Source organism: Ictidomys tridecemlineatus, chromosome 2 (assembly GCF_052094955.1).
Source record: "Ictidomys tridecemlineatus isolate mIctTri1 chromosome 2, mIctTri1.hap1, whole genome shotgun sequence".
In the NCBI taxonomy this organism is placed as follows: Eukaryota; Metazoa; Chordata; class Mammalia; order Rodentia; family Sciuridae; genus Ictidomys; species Ictidomys tridecemlineatus.
In genome coordinates, this window is record NC_135478.1 from 176480552 (window position 1) to 176502067 (window position 21516).

The 21516-nt window shown below is 35.6% G+C and overlaps 1 protein-coding gene and 1 long non-coding RNA gene across 3 annotated transcripts in view; one reads left to right on the top strand and one right to left on the bottom strand.

Moving 5' to 3' along the window:
- The window catches only part of Sypl1 (synaptophysin like 1), a 21535-nt gene continuing 19 nt past the window's right edge, over nucleotides 1–21516 (bottom strand). The window contains exons 1-6 of one of the 2 annotated variants that reach the window (XM_013356051.4): nucleotides 20688–20787; nucleotides 20354–20425; nucleotides 9649–9773; nucleotides 8190–8397; nucleotides 3598–3786; nucleotides 1–1540 (exon numbers count right to left, since the gene is read on the bottom strand). In XM_013356051.4, coding sequence (XP_013211505.3) covers nucleotides 1406–1540; nucleotides 3598–3786; nucleotides 8190–8397; nucleotides 9649–9773; nucleotides 20354–20425; nucleotides 20688–20738 — 780 coding nt within the window. In that variant the 5' untranslated portion in view covers nucleotides 20739–20787 and the 3' untranslated portion in view covers nucleotides 1–1405. Of the gene's footprint in view, nucleotides 1541–3597; nucleotides 3787–8189; nucleotides 8398–9648; nucleotides 9774–20353; nucleotides 20426–20687; nucleotides 20788–21516 lie in introns of those variants that run through there. The other variant, XM_078040234.1, reaches the window with a different exon arrangement.
- The window catches only part of LOC144375409 (uncharacterized), a 13700-nt gene continuing 11695 nt past the window's right edge, over nucleotides 19512–21516 (top strand). The window contains exon 1 of the long non-coding RNA XR_013435231.1: nucleotides 19512–21508. This is a non-coding gene — a long non-coding RNA (uncharacterized LOC144375409). The remainder of the gene's footprint in view (nucleotides 21509–21516) is intronic.

Sequence of the window (21516 nt, forward strand, 5' to 3'; positions counted from 1 at the left end):
TCCAAAGTATTTTTATCTGTTTTATTCCTTGCCAAACACTTAAAAGCACTATTAGAATTCTATTTCCTGCTTTAAAATCAGTTCCATTTTGCATTACTGATGCCTTTAAGATGAACATTTCTTTGTAATATAACAATCAGTGCACTCTTTAAACTTCTTTATTAAGTTTGTTGCATAAAACACATACATTCTCATATTGACAATTTTTGCCATGAATAAAAGCAACAAAAATAAGGCAATAGCAAGATATGCTTCACATATAAACAATCATGTTTAAGAATAGGAAGTCTGGATCCCTGTACAACAAAAAGATTAGGAAGCAAAATATGAATAAGTACTATATTTGGAATATACCCAAAATATATGTGAAAAGACAGTACACTCATAATATAGCTTTCTTAGGTTCCTTTATGATGCATAATTCCTTAATCATCCACTTGTGAAAAAAGAACGAATATTAAAAAATGCAAAATTTGAATCACATTTATCTTCACAATATCAACACTAAACTCAAAGTGGCAACTTCATTGACTCTAAATGTTAAATGTTTCCAAAGTATAAGACAATCTTAATTTTTTTTTAACCCTCTGCATAGGGTCTGCAATAAAGGGTAGATCATTTATTCTACTTGCACTTAGATGGCATAAGCAACAAAACACAGCAAACAAATATCATTGAGTAATGCCTATACATATAACACCACCTAGCTGAACCGTGTTCTACTTATATGCCAAACCTATTAAATCACCAGTATAATGGAAGCTTACACATCGTGCAACAGAAGTACTTAACCACACATGTTAGAAATTTCCAAATCTCTGCTCCTAACACAATTTTTAGTACATCTATAAAGTACAGCAGGTCATTTAGAAAAAGAAAAATAAAACATACCTAATCTTTGCAAGTACAAATTGTTTTAGAATATGAAGAATGTTCAGATATAAAATTTGAACTAAATATGTTTTTTTCTAAATATGATTTATAAGGTTTTCTTAAACATAGGTCTTAGGTATATGATCTATACAAACTTACAGTAGTGTTTATTCCAAATAAAGATTTTTTCCTATTATGATATGATAATATAACCATTTTCTGAATGAACTATTAAGGCTTAAGGTGTAAACATGTTGGAAGGCAAACAATGAAGAAATTACTGTTCATTTACAAATGTGTATCATCTCATAATAGGCCCCTGAATTTTCAAATTTTCATGTCAGTATACATTTACATCTTAAATTCTTAGGAAAGGCACAAGTTTTATGTAAAAAAAAGCAGCAAAATTTTAAACCCACCAATTTATTGAAAAAGCCATTACTTTTATTAGAAACAAGCGCTTCTGAAGATGTTGGCAACAAGTCATAGTACAGACACATACTTCATACAGTGTATCTCTCTCTCCCTTCAATTATATTCCAGCAGGAGGTGGCACACCTCCTTGGCTATGGGAAGCAGAAGTATTTGATGGACTATGTAAGCTTGTCTCTTTGTAGACAAACCAAGCATTTCCTCCCCAAAGTATCATATTCAGAAAGCCAAAGATCTACAAAAGAGAAAAATAGACATGAAAATCTAATATCTACTTTCTTTTAAATATTTAACATTTTTAGGAAGTACATCATTTCATTTAATGTCTACTACCACATAGAAAGTGAAATAAAAAATAAAAACTTTATTTCAAACTACAAAATTTGGATATAATAGATTTATTCTAAAAAATAAAGCTAAATCTCTTAACTATAAAATACAAAAATCACAACTAAAAATTTATTACAAAAACGATGAAATTAGATTTTAGAAAACAGAAATTCTCCTTTTATTACTTTGTATTTAGATTTTGGTACTTCAGGGTGAAGAGTTGCAATAGGAATCTGGGCTTCCATCTGTTGGGGCTTTCATTTTCTCTTGTCCAGAATGGTTCTGAACTGTCCATGTACTCCTTTTTTCTACTTCCCTTTTCTCTCCATCTACTGCCATTTCTTTTACTCCAATCCAACAGCTATAGCCAGAAGAATTTTACTTAACATCTTGTATGGATCGACCCGAATAAATTAATCTTCCCTGATAAACATCTGACCGGACGAAGCCTCATAGGTGAATAAACTCCAGCTACCTTATTTTAATAGTCCTTTATAGATATAATAGTGAATTATGAAGAGTGGGATAAGAGGCTTGAGGTAACAGTACTTCCATGTTACTAAAGGGCATACGCTTTATATCTTTTTGTGTATTTATGCAAGAAAGTTTTCTGAAATTGTTCAGTTCAAAGTACTGTTATAAAGTTCAAAGTACTAACTTTGATTAATTACAAAGTTATAAAATAAATATTTGGTAAAATTGCTTTATTAATGCAGAATTCATTTTACCTACCTGGAACATACTTTCTTTTCTTTTCCTTTTTTGGTGGTACTGAAGCAATCCGGGGGGGTTCTACCACTGAGCAATACCCTAAGCCCTTTTAAAATTAACTTTTGAGACAGGGTTTCACTAAGTTGCTGAGGCAGGTCTCAAACTTTCAATCCTCCTGTCTCAGCCTCCTGAGTAGTTGGTATTACAGATATGCACCACAGTGCCCAGTGGAAAATATTTTCTTAAAAACATGACACACATGAGACCTCTCTAAATGCAATATGCTTGGTATATTAATAATATTTTAAATAATGCACTTATCTGGTAAAACAGCAGACAAAATAACATTTAATACATTATATGGGCTAAATTTTATAGATTATTTAAGAAACCATAAAAGTATCACTTTCATGTACTATGTTACTCAAACTCTAATTTAGACAGCAGGCTCTAAGCTAGATGTGGTTCAAACCTTGGTGAGTCATTTGGGTCAATTAACATATGAGCTACACTTTTCCTAATTTTAAAATGGTTATAATACTACCTTTCACATTCCTTTTAGGATAGCTGAATAACTTGAGATACAAAAGCACAATGCCTGGCAAATAATTTCAACAAAAGTTAAAGACATTATTATAAGTGCCTTTGAGGTTAAAGTCCTGCCTCATCAATTTTAATAAAGCATAAGACTTATTATTAGGATCTTATTAATAGGATCTTATTCAAACCAGCTCACAAGAAATAATTTTCTTGACTTTTCTTCATTGTTATGTAGTCTATATCATAACTAGGATCCTGATAGCTTTGGTACAAATAAAAACCAATACATTCTCGCTGGGGTTGTGGCTCTGTGGTAGAGCGCCTAGCACATGAGGCGCCCTGGGTTCGATCCTCAGCACCACATAAAAAATAAGTAAATAAAATAAAGATGATATTGTGTCCAACTAAAAAAATAAATATTAAAAAATACGTTCATGGGCTGGGGATGTGGCTCAAGCAGTAACACGCTCGCCTGGCATGCGCGGGGCACTGGGTTCAATCCTCAACACCACATTAAAAAAAAAATAAAATAAAGATGTTGTGTCCACGGAAAACTAAAAAATAAAAATTAAAAAAATTCTCTCTCTTCTCTCTCTTTAAAATAAAAATACATTCATTCAGAGATTTATTGAAAGTTATTGCTTTCTTAAATTACTAGTAATTTAATTTCTAATAAGCAAAATAAAAATTGCATAAATAATGCATACATACCACTGATACATTTAGGGATCCCATACTAGTCACAGAATGAAAATAACACATCACTTCTGGCTGTTTACAAGATGAAAGTTCCTGAAGAATATTATGACCAGTAGCTATTTTAATATCTGTAAGAGCTTTAGCCCAGGCCGATGTGCTCACCAACCACAAAAAAGTGGCAACCAGAGTAACAACAAAGTCCTGAAGCAAAAATATAGGGAGTTAATAATGAGCAAAAAATACCACATTTCAAATCTACAATGAGACTGAGATTACATTTAATCATTATTAAAAAGGTCATACTTGGCTAGAGATGTAGCTCAGTTGGTAGAGTGCTGCCTTGCATGCACAAGGCCATGGGTTCAATCCCCAGCACCAAACACACACAAAAAAGGCCATACTTAATTCAGTGAATACTGGTTATTAGCATAGTACCTGACATACAACAGTTAACAAGACTCATCTGGAGTAAGAGATTTTTACAGCAGAAACCAAAGTTTTCCAAAGTTTTCACCACAGTCTCCTCTCAACCACTTGTCCCAGGATCATATCTTAGACCCTGTTATCATCAATGTCTGTGTTCTTCCATAATCTCCTTCAATCATTCCCCTGTCCAACATCACTTCTTTCTGGCTCACTCTCTGGCTTCCCAATCCCAAAAGTCTTTTGATCCACTAAGAAGTCTGACTCTACCACTTTTTAACTTTCTCAAGTTCACTCATGTTCTCATTTTCCTTAATAATTTATATTCTAAGGTTGTTATAATCTCTTTAATACATTCAACTCCCTTATTCTTATCCTGCTTTTTTAAAGCAATTCTACCCCTGGCTAAATCTAATTCTCCATGAAATGGATACTGGAATGGTAAAAATAATAAAACAAGATCTTTCAAAATTCACAGTCATGATGAATTTGTAGTCATGAATTTAAAAAATGCTTATATTAAAAAAACAAAAAACTCCCAAGACACTTTATTACTAATAATTTTCTACTGAATCCTTTGCTATTTATTACATTTCCAAAAATATAATTGAGGGTTTTAATATTTTGGATAGTTTTTAACTGAACTAACAAGATAAAGAAAGGGAAAAAATTATTCTCCACACCAATCAAATCTCTGCTGAGCGACTCAAAACAGAGCAGGGAGGAAGAGCATGAGAAGAAGATTACCATTAAATAGGGACAAGAGGTGCATGGGAATGGGAGAGAGAAGGGGAATTGCACGGAAGATGGTAGGAGACCCTCATTGTTATATAAAATTACATATAAGATGGTGTGAGGGGGAAGAAAAAAGAGAGAGAGAAACATGTCACAGTAGATTGGGTAGAAAGAGGTGAGGGGAGGGGAGGGGAGGAGAGGTGGGGATAGGAAGGGTAGCAGAATATAATAGACATTAGTATGGCCCTATGTATAAACATGGGTGTATAACCAATGTGATCCTGCAATCTGTACACGTGGAAAAATAAGATTATGTACCCCATTTGAATCAAATGTATAATATGTCAAGATCATTGTAATGTTTTGAGCAACTAATAAAAAAATTTTTAAAAAAATCTGCTGAGGAACTAAAATTTTGTCCAGTTGTACTCGTTACAAGAATCTAAATATCATTTTAAGTATGGATTTGTATAACATAAAGCATAAGTACTACATTGTTTGGCTGTCCTGAAAATTAATGACCAAAGTGGAAATAATACAAAATTTATAGATTTGATGCTACCCTAAGCATATAGATACACTCAAAACCATGAGCTTATATATCAGCACCAAAAATCTCTTAAGTTCAGAAATCAGTTTTAAGGCTTATCATCAGTATTTTTTTTTAACAAACTAGATTAGATGTTAATTATTTTACCAGCTTCCTTTGAGTCATTTATTTAGGATAAATATCAGTAATCTCTTACGAGATATAGAAGTTAGGTCATATAGCTTGCATACATGAATAAATACTGAATAAATACCTTGTGACTAGAGGATAAAAACTGACTAACTGCAGAAACATGGAGTTATTCCATTTTGCATTTGAGCTCTCTACAGCTTTGGTTCTTTTAAAAGAAGAAAGTAGACCAAAGAGAAATGTACAAAAATATTTTAGCTGACATTCTCTATACTGTGGGAACACTCACTCCCCTTTTGACCCCTGTACTTTGCCATAAATCTGCTATAGATATTTTCTAAGTATTTACTAAACATAAAAATGTCTTTTTAGAGAACTGAATTTACATGTTAAACAAGTTCTCTCTAGGTTAAGTTCATAGTTTTGACCAATATATGTCAAATGCCTCTAATTTTCAGGAATTTTCCTCTTTCTAAATTCTTAACTAAAATTACGCCTTTTTTTTCCTGCTTATGCTCTTTATTTTGTTTTTCAAATTGAAGTTTATTCAACAAATTGCAATTGAATTATTTTTCTTAACACTAGGTGTATGGTTAATACTCTCTTTAAATCTACTTTGCTGATATTTTAAGGCACCACATCCTTTTGTATCAAAAGCTGTAACTTTTCTGAAAACTATGCAAAGTAAACAGGATGAAGGAAAGTAGAGGTTTATTCTGGCCCCTGCAGATTCTATTTGTCTTACTCAGAACTCTGGTTACACAGCAATCTAAGTGAACCAATCTAAGTAACAGTGCTACCTGGAATTCTGCAATGTACAATCACAGCTACCTGAGCCCACTCTGTTCCTACTAATCAATCAGGATATGATTTGTAACAGATTTTTTAAATTCGAGATACCCTATTTTTGTTTAGTTTCATTTTCTGGTATTCTGGATTGTCTATACTGCCTGGAACCCTTAAACACCTGCTACTTAACACACACACACACACACACACACACACACACAAAGTGCCTAAAAAGAGAACTAAGAGTCGATTTAAAATTTCACAATTGAAATACTTCTAGGAGTACACAGAATTAAAGATACTGCTAAAAAAGCTTGCCCTTGTTAACAAACAGTACCTGAAAATCAATGTCATATTTTGCTACATTTAAAAATGTGGGTACCTCCAAAAAAAACTTTTAAATTAAAAAAATTCAAATTTTAATTTAGAAACAGACCAGAACATTATATGTCACAACAATAACAAAAAACATTATGGAACCAATTCTGGAGCATTTCTTTATATGACCACTAAATTATTCATTCTAAGGTAGAAAATTACTTTTGACTTCCTGAATGATGCAACTACATCCATTTTACAGTTTTATTAGACAGAAAATCTATTTACAAAATAGGAATGTTGCCTTAAGAAGCATAGTATATTTAAAGTTTATTAAATATAAAATGTAAGAAAGAGGCCATTGGCTAGATTCAGTAAAAACTCTGGATAATGACAAGGCAAGAAATAACTTCTAATTATAAAAAACTGACAAAGTATAATTATCTATATGATCATCCTACTCCCTTTATTAAAACAAAGCTTGAAAAGTCTACAGAAGCTACAGATTCCTAATATGTAACTTTTGTTAACTAAGCATTGGAAATGAAAATAGTTGACTCGAGTTCATCTTTTTTGAAAGGTACTTAACAAAGAACTATTTTATGAAGACACCTGGTTTTCTTATGTGTTTTCAGATATCTGAGACAGAATAAATCTGTATGATGAAAGACTATTTTATTCCTTACTTACCATTTGCATTCTTATGATCCAGGCAGCAAAAATTAAAAGTAAATACATAAATAAAACTTATTTAAAAGTTCCTTTGTGTTTAATCTTCCCTTTAAGGTAAGTTCACAAATAATTCATCAGTGTTTTCTCATAGATACAAATGACTAGATCACACAACACCTCTTTTCCCTTCAAGTTAATAGCACTAATATTTACTTTGAAGTTATTCTTTTATAGTAGAGATCCAATGCAAAAAACATGGTTTATGTCTGAATTTGTCAATAATAATTCAGAGTAGAGTTTATTCTCTAAATCTCAGAGTTATTTTATTTCTAGCCCAGTAAACTCTGAAGCCAAGAAAGGTATCAGAACTTTAAATCCAAATCTTCTGTTAACATCTCAAAGATTTGAAATAAATTCTACTAATGTGGAACATAAAAAATGATGTGAGACTTTAAATTAAGGAGATTAGCATGAAAGTAGCATAGATGATGTGTAAAGGATTAGGTATAGTCATATTCCAAAAACATTTTGTTTAAAAAAACAGTGAGTCTGATATGACCTGGGTTTTAATCTGCTGATCTCTCATATAGGCAATTAGAGGGGGGTCTTTGAGGAAAGAAAGAAAAGGTAAGAAGTATTAACACTGTACTAATGATGTAACCTGCAATTCTTCAAAGGCATTAATTACTGCCCTTTTTTTGCCCTTAGCAATTTAACAAGCCTTACTACTTAAATTTGAGTTTTTCCATTTTAAAAATAAGGCTAAAAATAAACTTTCCTTGGAGTATGAACAGGCTAACAGAACTGGGTTAATCTTAATAACAAAGAAAGCTCAACCTTGCCTCAAACATTCACCCATTTTGGTTCACTAATGTTGAGATGAGTTTTGTCAAAATTTTAATCTCCAGACCCCTCCCCCCAAAAAACCTCTTATATATAACTTCAAATATAACCATTTTCATATTAAAAAAATAAAGTGACCACTTACAATCATGGGAAGTTTACGGCTATCCCGGTATAGATTTGTGTAACCAACATAAAGCAGAAGGGCAGCAATGCAGTACAAGAATACAAAGACTGCAAATGTAACATAGAATTGTGCAGAAGAGGAGTAATCTCCTATGAGGAAATGACTTGACCAATTTCCATTGCACACATTTACAACAGGATGTGAACGAAATGATGCTTGATTCAACCTATTAAAAAAAGGTTCAAATAAATATAAGAATTACTGGATTCTTCTAACAGACACAGAAATACTTAAACAGAATACTGAAATGGCATTTCAAAAAATCCTCCCCAAATATATTAAAAACGTTTCCTTTATGGGGGGTGGGAGGAGAAAAATTCAAATATTTAATTAAACTAAAATTTTCATAATACATTTATATAAATTATATCTGATAACTAACACGATAGATTCAATACAGACTGAATTAAACATTTTCATACCTAGATATTATCTTCCTGCAATAAAAAATTAGCAGAGTAGGAGGGATTATACCAAATATTTTACAATTCGAAACAGACTGTATTCTAAGAGGCAGAGTCCATGTCACTAGCCCTAGGATGGCCAATTATGATAATGATTCACTTAATAATTCACTGGATTAATAGCTGTTTAATGAAATTCACATTGCCATTAATTATCCCATTGATAAACTGCAAAAACACTTATGATTATAAATGCTACTAAGTTCCTTGTACAGAAACTGCACAACAGGGAAAAGAGATAAAATGGCTTTGATGATTAGTAAGCATTTGGTATCTAATATATCCTTAATACAAGATTTTGTTTTATCAACAAAATATCCTTAAAAGATAATGTTTCCACTTATTAAACAAATAAAATAAAATTGAGTCTTGGTCAAGTAAGTAATGTTAGATAAGTGGAAAAAGATTCACACCCTGGCTTAAACACTGGAAAATTTAACGAAGTTTTCAATGAACACTGAAGTCACAAAAAAGATTTCACAAACTAAATGTTCATTTTCATTCAAGAGTAAAAAGGTATGGTATTATGCTAGGGACATAAAGAGATTCTTCATTTTATATAAATACATGACTTAAAACTGAAGAACAGTAATTGCAAAAACATGAGAAATCTATTTTCATAAATCATGCTTTGCTTTCTGTGTAAAGGGCTTTACACTAAGGAGACAGAGCATTTTTAATTTCCAACCCACTGTAAGATGACAGAATAAATAATGTCAAGTTACCATAAAAGGTTCTAAATGCTTAGTCTCATTTTCTATATTTATTTCATCATAGGCTAAGAAAAGTTTGCAGAGAGGTATTGGGCTCTGCATCAAATGTAAGCAGCAATAATCACAAATGAGCATTCAATCTAAAATTTCCTACCCCCCAACAATAAGTTGTTGTTAATCTTGATTATATAAGAAACTAAAAAAAAAGTCGCTAAGTCATAATAAAAAGATAAAACTCACCTGAATGGATAACCGAAAGTAGCTTCAACAGTATGATTTTCAGTTTTTAAAGGAGGACAATTCACTAGAATTTCTGTTTTGCCCTTAAAACCTCCACAGGTGGCAAAGGCAAAGATGGAAGCAATCTACATAAAGTGAGACCAAAAAAGAAGGGGAGAAGCATTACTGTACCCAAAACAAGGGTCATTAAAATAGTAAGTATATTGTCAAAAACTGGCTCATTAATTTTCTAAAAATTACTAATCATAAATGAAATGTAGTTAATGAAAAACATTTAAACTTTATTTGCAAGTTTTAACAAATGATTTTATTTTCTTGAGTATAATAGAGAAATTAATATGCCAACCCATATCATTTGCCCATACTTCAATGTAAATACTAAATATTATTATGAATCTTTTCTGCAGTGTTGAGAAGTAACCACTATTAAAATTCTTATTCATAACCTTTTTTAGATCTTATTCTGTGTATTTAAAAAGATGGAGATAATATATGTGCATTGTTTAAGTAAACTTTATATATCATAAACATTTTCCTCTTATTATTAAATATCCTGAATATTTTAATGTCTGTATCTTACACTGTATGAAGGAATTATAGTTTGAATTCCCTATCAACATTTAAGATACTTTGTTGCTGTTAGTCTTTTTTTTTCTGCTATAGATAGCATTTGAGAAAAAATATTTAATTCTTTTTCTGTTTGTCTTCTAAATTTTATTCAAAACAAAACAAACAACTCCAGATATGGTTTAGTGACTGAGAACTCAATCCTTTAGCAAATACTTAATGGCTCTATTTTCAAAATATATTCCAAATCTGACTTTTTACTACTATGTCCTGATACTTACATCACCATCATATTTTGCCTGGATTTTGGCTATCAGCCTCTATGATCCTGCTGTTTCTGTCTTTGCCCCCACTTCAGTCTACTATCAACACAACGGGTGATCTTTTAAAAATATAAAGTAAAAACCTTTCTCTTTTGCTCAAAACCCCTCAAAGGTTTTTGAGCTCTCTGAATAAAAACCAAAGTTCATATAAAGTTCTGTGAGATCCTTTCTTTCCTTATGTAATAATATTTCTAACCTCATGTTGCTACTTTTTCCTTAATGTGATCTTTCTACACAAAATGGTCTCCTTGGCTATTCCTAACACTTCTCCTTTATTCTCTCTGCCTGGAATACATGGTTACTTCCTCACATACACTGTTCCCTATCCCAATATGATTTTATCAGAGAAGGCTTTTCCTTACCACACTTATAATAAATAGCAGTCCCCCACTCCAGCCCACTCTACCTATTCTCTGTATGTATGCTGCTATATTTCTCCTCCATACTTATTATTAATGTCTTTGCCTAAAATTGAAACTTGAAGAGGGCAGGGACTTTGTTGGAGATCACATACACATCCACCAAGTGATAGATTAAATTCAATATAGATCTGATATTGAGTTTACACTGCTAAATGCTTGATGCTATAGTTTGGATAAGCATTCTCCAGAATGGTAATAGTCTTGGTTACCAGTCCTGTGGTGCTATTGGGAAGTGGTTGATCCTTTAAGAGGGAGGTCTAATGAAAGGAAGTTAGATCACTGGGGGCATGCCCTTGAAGGAGATGCTGGGACCCCCCCAACCCCAGATGTCATGAGGTGAGCAGCTGTACTCTACCACTTGCTACCCACCATGACATGCTGCCTTACCATAGGCCCCAAAAGCCACTGCATCGACCAACCATAAACTGAAACGTCTGACACTGTTAACTAAAATATGCGTTTCCTCTTTTAAGTTGATTGTCTCAGGTATTTTGTTACTGTAAGAGAAAACTACCATACTTGATATTAAGCCTCCCATGAATTAATTGGGGTCTTAAATCTTGTAGGTCATAATCAGTATCTTAACTACTGAGGGATTCTTTTCCCCCATGAAGAAGAGATATGTGAAAGAGAATTTGGTTACAAACATTAAGAGTCTGAAGTAATGTCAAGCACATAGTTTGGAGTCTTCTGTTAAGTGTTCACAGGTAATGATTAAAGAATGGATATTCTCTTAGAATAAATATGAGTGAATATACAGAGTGAAAGAACAAGGCTAGAAAATGAGTCTTGGTATAAACTTACATTTAGGCTTAGAAAAAAATAAGTGAGATAAACAAAATGAACCAGTGTGACAAAATAGAGGCCAAAAATAAACTAGTACATATAGAAAAATTATATCTAACAGTTAGTATTGAATCATGAAGAAAGGAGGGCGCAGGTTTTAAAGATGTGTTCAAAAGCTCTGATACAACTCCCATTAAGAGATGAGCTTAAATTCCTCTTAAATATGGACTGGACATAGTGACTTGCTTTACAATAGAATATGGTGTAACAAAAGGGTTATCTTTTAATATTAGGTTACTACCTTCCCTTCTCACTCTCTTGAACTGTTATCATTATCTGGAAGAAACCAACTGCCATTTTGGGAGGATATTCAGACAACTTTTCAAGAGACTCATGTGGCATGGAACCAAGTACTACTAGCAATCACTGCCAAGATTTAGCTTGGAAGTGGAATTTCTGAGACCTGCTAACAGTCATGTGAGCCAGCTGAAAGCCTCAAGATGACTGCAACCTCAACGGAAACCTTGGACCAAACCGCAAGGCTTTATTCCTCCCAGATTATTGCTCCAGAGAAATTGTCAGATAATAAGTGTCTTATCTTTAGCTGCTAAGCTGGGTCAATTTCTTATGCATTAATAGATAACTAATGTAAGCAAAGACTGTTCAATAAATTGTTCAAATAAATTGCAGACTTAAATGTAAAATAAGTCCTTAGAAATGAAAATCTGTTCCATAGAGAAGGGAAGAATTCAAGATTTTTTAAAAAAGGAAACGTACTAGTAATAAAAGATTCTTAACTTCAATTATGAAAAAGAATTTGGAACTAAAAGTCAGCTTTTGAATGCAAAGCAAATTATAAATTAGATGAAAATATTTGTAATAAATGTCATGTCACAAAGAATCTACTAGTTTATTGATCTAAGAGAATCCTTGCTCATGTGTACTAAGAGACACATATATGAATATTCACAGTAACATTGTTTAACTATCAAAAAAAGAGGAGGGGGCTGGGGATGTGGCTCAAGCGGTAGAGCACTCGCCTGGCATGCGTGGGGCGCTGGGTTTGATCCTCAGCACCACATGAAAAAAATAAAATAAAGATGTTGTGTCTGCCGAAAAACTAAAAAATAAATATTAAAAAACACTCTCTTTAAAAAAAAAAAGGAGGAGGGATAAAGCAATAAGAAATTGATAAAATACAGTAGTATAGTCTTTGTGCATGCATGTGTGTGTATGTATGTGTACTTGCACGTGTGTGTGTGTGTGTGTGTGTGTGTGAGAGAGAGAGAGAGAGAGAGAGAGAGAGAGAGAGAGAGAGAGAGAGAGAGAGTGTGAGTGTGTGTGTGTGTGTGTGTGTGTGGCCCAGATAGAACCCAGGGCCTTGATCATGATAGGGAAGCACTCTACTATTGAGCTGCATCCCCAGCAACCAATGCTATATTCTTACAGTGGGAAGTTATGTAGCACAAACAATATGATCTACAGCTACCCACATCAATATAGATGAGTTGTAGAAACTTAATGCTAAGTTAAAAAACAAAACAAACGTTGTATAAGATTACATAACCATTTTTAAAAAGCCATTTTCTACATCACATATGTGACTATTTTTGTTCAAGCCCTCAACATTTCTCTCTGGGACTAATCCAAGAGACTCTTCCTCTTATTGATAATTTTATTCCAATCACCACTCATCTTTTAAAGTGTGGGCTATAAAACTGCAATGTGTAGTATAGAAGCTACCAGCTACTTGTGGCTGCTGAATATTTTAAATGTAGCTGTATAAATTACAATGTGCTCTAAGTATAAAATACACACCAAATTTTGAAGATTTAGTATGAAAAATGTAAAATAAAACAATTTTTATACTGACTACTTATAACAAAATATATTGGATTAAGCAAAATATATCAAAATTAATTTCACCTCTTTTTAAACTTTTTTAGTGTGGTTAATACTTAAAATTACTACATGGCTTATATCTTTTAATTTGCATTGTAGTTTCATTAGACAAAGCTACTTTAGAGTGACGTCATACTGATATGAAATAAAAACCTAATGTTACTTCCCTTTAAAGGATTTCCTCACCAATTTTCCAGGCATATACTAAAATGTAAAACTCCTTAATATGTCATAAGTGGCATGGCTGATCTAGCCACAACTTTATCTTTCTAAATTTTATCTGCACTATGTTCCCAGCCACATAGGCAGAATTCTATCTCATCATACTATTTATTGTTCCTGAATCACAACACCTATTTGTCTTAGATGTGTATTTTTCTTCTGCTGGGACTGCCTCCCTTCTCTAATGTGGTCATCTTTTTAAGAGAGAGAGAGAGAGAGAGAGAGAGAGAGAGAGAGAGAGAGAGAGAGAGAGAGAATTTTAATATTTATTTTTTAGTTTTCAGCAGACACAACATCTTTATTTGTATGTGGTGCTGAGGATCGAACCTGGGCCGCATGCATGCCAGGCGAGCGTGCTACCGCTTGAGCCACATCCCCAGCCCTAATTTGCTCATCTTTTATGGTCCTAACACTTTGTGACAGAACTCACTCTTCTCCTGGGCTGCAATAGATATTAACTCTATTATATATTAACACTACTAAAGACATTTAAGTGTGTGTATCTTGCTATTTTATATATATATAAAAATTCATTTCCTAACTAATACAAAAATCAGTGAATAAGTGGCAGACTGCTCCATACTATCCAGTTTAGCTTTTAAGATATCTTCTCTACTGCTCTCCTGCCAGGCTGTCATGTTCACACCTGACCTTGTTCAAGATTTTCAGGGCCTACCTAGCAGAACACCTGGTACACAGCAAATGTTGACTAAACACCTTCTTAATTCAGGATATTAATGTGTAAAAACTTAAAGACATAAAATCATATTTCAAATCTTAGTCTTCTTGTTACAAAGAAAAATAAATGCTACATTAACAATTATGGTCTTTATAAGAAAAAGAGACATTTTAATTTAAAAAGTATAGATCTATAATAAATGAAGTATACAAAATAATCTATAAGTCAAATATTCAACCATCTTAATTCTCCCTACATTCTACTGACATTTTGATCTAGATTGGAAGTTATATGCTGGTGACTCAGATATATTTGTGTAGCCTTTCCAGTATTTATTTTTTAAATGTGAATTTATTGCAACTATTTTAATATCAGGATACTGCACTTAAAAATTAGGATTTCCTGCTTCTCCTGAGCATGTGCGGGAAAACTGATGGCACAACAACATCAGATCCACATTCTCATAAAACAACATTCAGATGGAACTAAGGTGACAGATATCACTTAGGAGAGGGCATGTGCTTTGCAGACTGCCTCCTCTCTATTTTCTTAACCACAAAAAGGATGAATTTTTCTTCCAGTTTGGTTCATTCATTTACTTATGAGAGTGGTTCTATACCTTCAAGTTTGTATACCTATTCCAAAATGAGAAATTCTGGTATGTTGACTAATGTTTCTTTGCCAAGTTTGAAATTCATTTTCCCATCTCTCCTTACTCCATAAATATGGACAAAATGAGTAGGAAGAGCTCAGGAGCAGGGTGATAACAAGCTTCTTTTCAGGTCCAAAAGGTCCCATATTAATCATGACAGCCCCCCAAGTCGCCAGAGAAACAGCCCCACCTATATCTGCCCACATTTCCACACTACAAGACCACCACAAATGATTCCTCACTTATTGAGAGGTCTATAACCTCAGGGTTAATATTACAGCGCAGTTTTCTAGAATCACTAATTTAGTACAGAATACTGAAATAATTCATATACACAAGAATATTTAAACTTTTATTTATATACACTTTTAGACTTAAGTATGTAATTAAATTTTATTGTAATAAATATAAATAAAACCCACTCTGAACAGGGATGTCAGAGGGTCACAAGTCAATAATGGGTATCCTGAAGGTAAGGAGAATCCCATACATGGAGGAACAGATAGGAATAACCTCACCTTTTCTTTCATTTTCAGTGTTCATGTATTACAATGTGAATTTGCCTGGCTAAGTTATAGATGCATATTGGGGCTCTATGCAAAAAATTTTTACTCAACAGGAGTTCATGATGAAAAAAAAATGGAGATCCCTGGCATTTTCAATGAGTTACCAATCTTACAGCTAGAATTATGATCCAACTCATATTCCTAGATCCTATTCATACTGAGAATTCTACAAGGGACCACTGAAATGCATGTAATTCATGAGTGTTGTTCACATGTTTCTGGTTGAGGGACCCTCACTGCTATCTGGTTTCATCATTAAGCTGAAATCAACTACTTAAATTTCTTTCTGTCCAATGTTTAGTTTATGAAAATGATATAATTGAAATCTTTAGAAATAGACCTAAAAGTATATTATAAGCAAAACCATGTATTGTTTTCACTAAATCCAATGATCAGTAGAAATTTAAAATGAACTTTCACAGCATGTTTACCTTCATAATCATAAGATTAGATGTGTAGAGCCAAGGGATTGATTTTTGAGTCAAAGGTCTAAAGCATTTACTAACAATACTCATTTTTAAATGTTTTTTTATTAATGCTGATATTATGATTTATTACCAGTACACAATGAGCAATGAAGTCAGTTAAAAAGTGCTTTTTTCATTCTTTGATCTCTCTCTGCTTCTAAAGTACAATCAAAGATCTGCTAGTATGGTTCCCTAACCCTTAAAATTTAAATTAGGAGAAGTAAACTTTAGTGTTTCTGCTGAAATAAACTGCTATAAATTTTTTCTAACTATTAATCATTATGGGTTGAAATCCTTATATCATCTTTGTTCTTAAACACTTAAGCTGAATATGAAACTAACTCCCTTCAAAACCTAAATATATTTGTTTTAAAATCATTTTTGGACTGTTCAATTATTTTCATGTCCTTTGGAGTAAATCAATATCTTGACTGTCAATCAGCTGGTAATCTCGAAGTGAGCTTTATCATTTCATGAAAAAGGGATATTATTTGTTGCCACTGATTAAACTTGAGCTTTCAAGCAAAAGTTAATTTTTTCATGTTTTAGGACCGAGTGAGGCAGGCTAAACTTGTCCCCCTCCCCCTTCCTATACCTTTCTAGTGGTTTTGTGGTCATTCTTACTTGGCCTTCTGAGTTCCCTAGTTCACTGCACCTTATGAGAGAATCTCCAAACCATTCACATATGAAAATATTCAAGTTTTCACAAAATCCAAACCTTAAGCCAGCAGGTAGACTGATCCAGACTTTAGTTGTTAAGTGGTTCTCTCTTTCTTCTGCCCTTTTAAGCACTCAGCTCTTGTTAAGTCATGACTCTAGGATGAGGCTTCTATTCTATTTCTGATCCCCAATGTTTACCTTATATTAAAATTGCAATTCTCAATCCAGGGACCCTGTTCCCAAGACTCCTTTCAGGAGTCCATAAAGTCACTTTTTTTTCCTTCTTTTTCAGGTAACAATATGAAATCTCTCCCGTCCTCAGTCAAATAGGAGCTTACTCTTATCACCTCCATTATATTAGCAGACATGCATTCAAAGGTTAAAAATATTATCATAACAACACTAAGATGTTATTTGCATCTTCCACTATCTTGATATTTGCACTAAGCAAAGGCATTGGTAGGTAGAACTACTATGCTTAGGTAAGAATCACCCATAGTACCAAATTGTATTTCACCACCACATAACTCACAGTTAAACAACACCCACTAAAACCTAGTTAATTCAATTAAGAATACCTTGAATGAAACAGCACAAATTATTTTTATTAAATCCTGACCCTTAAGTCTTAACATTTTATGTGATGAAGTGCAAAGTGCAAATACTTTTGCTGCGTACCAAAATACAACAGCTGTCTCCAGACAAGAGCATTTCAGCAACAGTTGTAACCTGAATTAGTCACTTTTTTGGGGTGAGGGGTAACAATACAAAATCTCTCCCATTCGAGCAATCAAATGGTAGTTTACTCTGTTTTCATTATCTTCCCAGACATCCATTCAGCCTATTACAATCTGGCTTCTGATTTACCAAAATTGTTCTTGCTAAAGCCAACCAAAAGCTTGACTACTCAAGCCAAGGGGCATATTTTAGTACTTATTTACTTAACCTCTGCATCGTACCTAACATTACTGAGCACTCTTCTTGAAATCCTAACAGTGATGTCAAGATGTTATTTCTCTCCATCTTCTTAACCATCTTCTTTCCTTTGCTGGCAATATCTGCTCAGTCTCTAGCCCATACTTGTATTTTAAACTCTAAGTCCATACATACAGCTGCCTATAGGTTACCACAATCTATATGATCTAAAGAAATCAGAAATGCCATGTCTCCTTATTGGCCTTCTACAAAATTTTGCTCCTCCTTCTTTCAATGACCTAGCTTGGATAGTGAGACCATTGCCAGTGCAAGCCAGAAATATGGCAGCTTTCTTAAAGCCCTATTTTTCACTCTCCAAATGTACTCTATTTTATAAACCTATCTATCTTCACTGCAACTAATTTTAGGCCCTCATAATTTCTCAAGCAATAGATCTCCCATCCTCCACTTCTGACCTTTCTAATCCATTCTCTACACTGCTGACAAAATGAAAATTTCTAAAAGGCATATCTAATTATATTATTCACTTGGAGTCTGGGCTTAGGTGGGAAATACCCAATAAACACTCCAAAATTATACATTCTGAACATAGGCATTTTCCTAAGAAAAAGGTCTAGATGTTCAAGATCAACCCTAGAGGGGACAAATCCTTGGAAACCTAACCTGTCAGAATAATTTCAAGCCCCACTATAGTGATCTTTCCCAGTACTTCCAGGTTTTAGTCAACTCTCAAAATTGCATTAAGTTCTCACACAGAGATATGTTGCTTCAATTTTTTATCCCTCTAAATACAAGCTTCCCTTTGCCTGGAAAGCCACCCAACATGGGTTCCCCAAGTGAACAAATACTCCTCCTTCAAGTGTTCTTCCATCTAAGTAGACTTCCCTACCTTGATCCCTCCTTCCTACACTGCATATACCTTTATAATAGCACTTATATGGCATTTCATATTTGCTTTCATGTCCTTCATCCTTAAAAGATCATGAGGAAAAGATCTTTTTATTCATGTTTGTATGCTAGTGTTCAGCACAGGGCTTGTATATGCTCAAAGATTTGCTGAGGATATATATACACTACACATTAACAATGTATAGTTTCATCACAAAATTCTCAGCTGGAGGCCAAACTGAAAGTAGGATTTCCTTAAGAAGCTTAAAAAGGATAGTTTCAAAATCCATCAGTAAAAGAATGAACTTATCACTAGTTCTTTAAAATATTAAGAAAAAAAAGCTATCTACAGCTTTTTAAGTAATTGACAAACTATAACAAATGTAAACAACTGTGTCTTCATTTAAGTGGAAATCCAAATTATTAATTATAAGCTTAATTGGAATCTCCAGTAAGACTATAAGAGTAAAACTTTTTCTTAGCATTTACATTTGATTGGCCTAGTTAAATAATGTGATTTCCCGCCTGCAATTTTTAAAAGCTCAAACAATAACTTTCTTTATATTCAAATCTGGAACCTGGTTTGTGTCTTTAGACATCTGTGTAACATCAGCATTACTAGATCAAGCAAACGTTTCCGGGGAATGGTGCATGTAGAAAACTAGGTTGAGTACTCATCAGAGAATTTGAGGATTTGTTATTTTAAAAAACATCCTCACAGGAACACTGGTAGTTCGTACTCTTCTTTACCACTTTGTCACCAAAATAAAGGGTAAAAAAGTTAAGGATGTAAATGTTGCTGTTTATGAACATACTGGACAGATAACAGCTGCCTATTTAAAAATGGCTCATGAAAATTAGCACGGAAATATGTTCTGGATCACGAAGTCTGGAGAAAACCTGCAGTGCCTGGTAAATTCACTAACTTTTCCAAGTAGACTGATCACCGCCAGGGTCGAATTAATAAGTCTCCTTTGATGTTAATGATTGTTGAGTGTTCCCAGGAAAGGGCTAAAAGCTGACTTTCCTAGCAAGATGTTGCTTGAAAATATCTAAAACAGACTCGACCACCATTCCTGGCACGTTATTAAATGAACCGAACTGACTCGAAGCGTTTTGTGAAAAGACCTTTCCCCTGCTTCCTAGATCCACAATTTAACTATTTTTAACCCGGAGCCAGCCTCAGAAGCAAATTAAGAACTAATTGGCCACTCTCTCTCCCGGCAGGGCTTGGGGACGCGCACCCGGCCGCCGGGTTTCGGTTGGACCGCAGCAGGAAGTTTTCTCTTCCGTGGCGGGAGGCGGCGGAGTCAGAGAGAAGCTTTATTCTCTCCCACGGGGGCACCCGGAGGTGAGCTCCGGCGCGGGAAGGCGGCTCCGCCTGCGAACCAAGCAGCTAAGGGACGGCGCGACGCGGCCGCCCAGACTCGTGATTCGACGCCGGCAGCCGCGTCCCCGCCCCGCGCGGCCAGGGGCCGCGGTCTCCCGCCCTGCCCGCCGACCACTCCTGTCCCGGGTGGCGGCAGCGCCGGCCTCGGGCCACCAGAGCCGGGCAGTTCCCTGCTCCCGATCCCCCCGCCAAGCGGGAGCGGGATCGGGATCTGAAGCGGTCCCGCTAGCGCGGGCTGCACTCACCCACTGCAGGACCTTGATGAAGCCGATCGGCTCCTTGAGCGGGTTGAGGTTGATCTGGAAGGCGGACATCCTCTGAGGGAAGGAGGGAAGAAAGTCAGGACGGCTGGGCGAAGGAGGAGGGGATCGGCAAGACCCGAGCGGCCCGGCGGCGAGGAAGGGCGGGCGGGGCAAGCGGGGCGGGCCGGCCGGGCTCGGAGGCGGGCCCGGGCGACCGCGGGGCGGGGCGGTGGCAGTTGAGCCGCAGAAGGAGCGCTGGGGCGGAGACGGAGAGGGCGGCCGAGAAGGCGAGGGCTGGGCAGGGGCTGGGAAGGGGACGCTCCTCCTCCGGCCGCACCTGGCCTAGCCGGCTGATCCGCTGTCGAACCAAGTAGATGTTGGACGCCATGCTGCGTGCGCCGCGCCCCCTTCCCTGAAGCCCAGCCCCTGGCACCCCCGTCTCTCCCGCGCGCACGCGCGCCCCCCCCTCACGCTCCGCTTCCGGCCCCCTCGCCCCCGCGCCGGCGCCTGCGCACCTGGGGCGCCTGCCCCAGAGCAGAGCCCCCGCCACCTACGCCCCTAGGTTTTAGGTTCCCTTGCTTCTACTTCCCCGACTGCACCTCCATCCCCTGCCCCCGTTTCTCTTCACAGAGCCCAACTTTTAGATGAATTTATGAAGTATGGACACAGATAAAGCCACATTTCAAAGCTTGTGTTAACGGTCCCTTTAATTAAAATGGTGGAAAGTTAGTTAGTGCAGAACAACGGATTTCGGCGACCGGCTCCTTGTGGGGTACTTCGGAAGCGCCATTCACTTAACATTCCTACGGAAATTACGTCTATTTTTAAAGGTACTGGAGCCAGGTGGAAGGAGGAAGGAGGACAGTTATACCTGTTAGCAGAAATTTCTGGACGGACTTTGGTGACCAACTCTCCCCTGTCCGGTGAAGCCCTTCCTTAGGGACATTCTTGGCGACTTTCTTCAGGAGGCTAACTCCTTTTAGATAAGAGCCCCAAGCTAGTGTGACCTCTTGTTTGGCTTCCTCAATACCTTGAAAGTTCTTGGAGTGCTGGAATGGTGGTCAGTTCACGTGACAGGACGGTCAACGCCGTATAACACTTAGTCCAAATGAGGAAGCAAGGACTCTAGCCCAAGAGGATCCAGGTCCCAGCTTCCAGGTACTTAC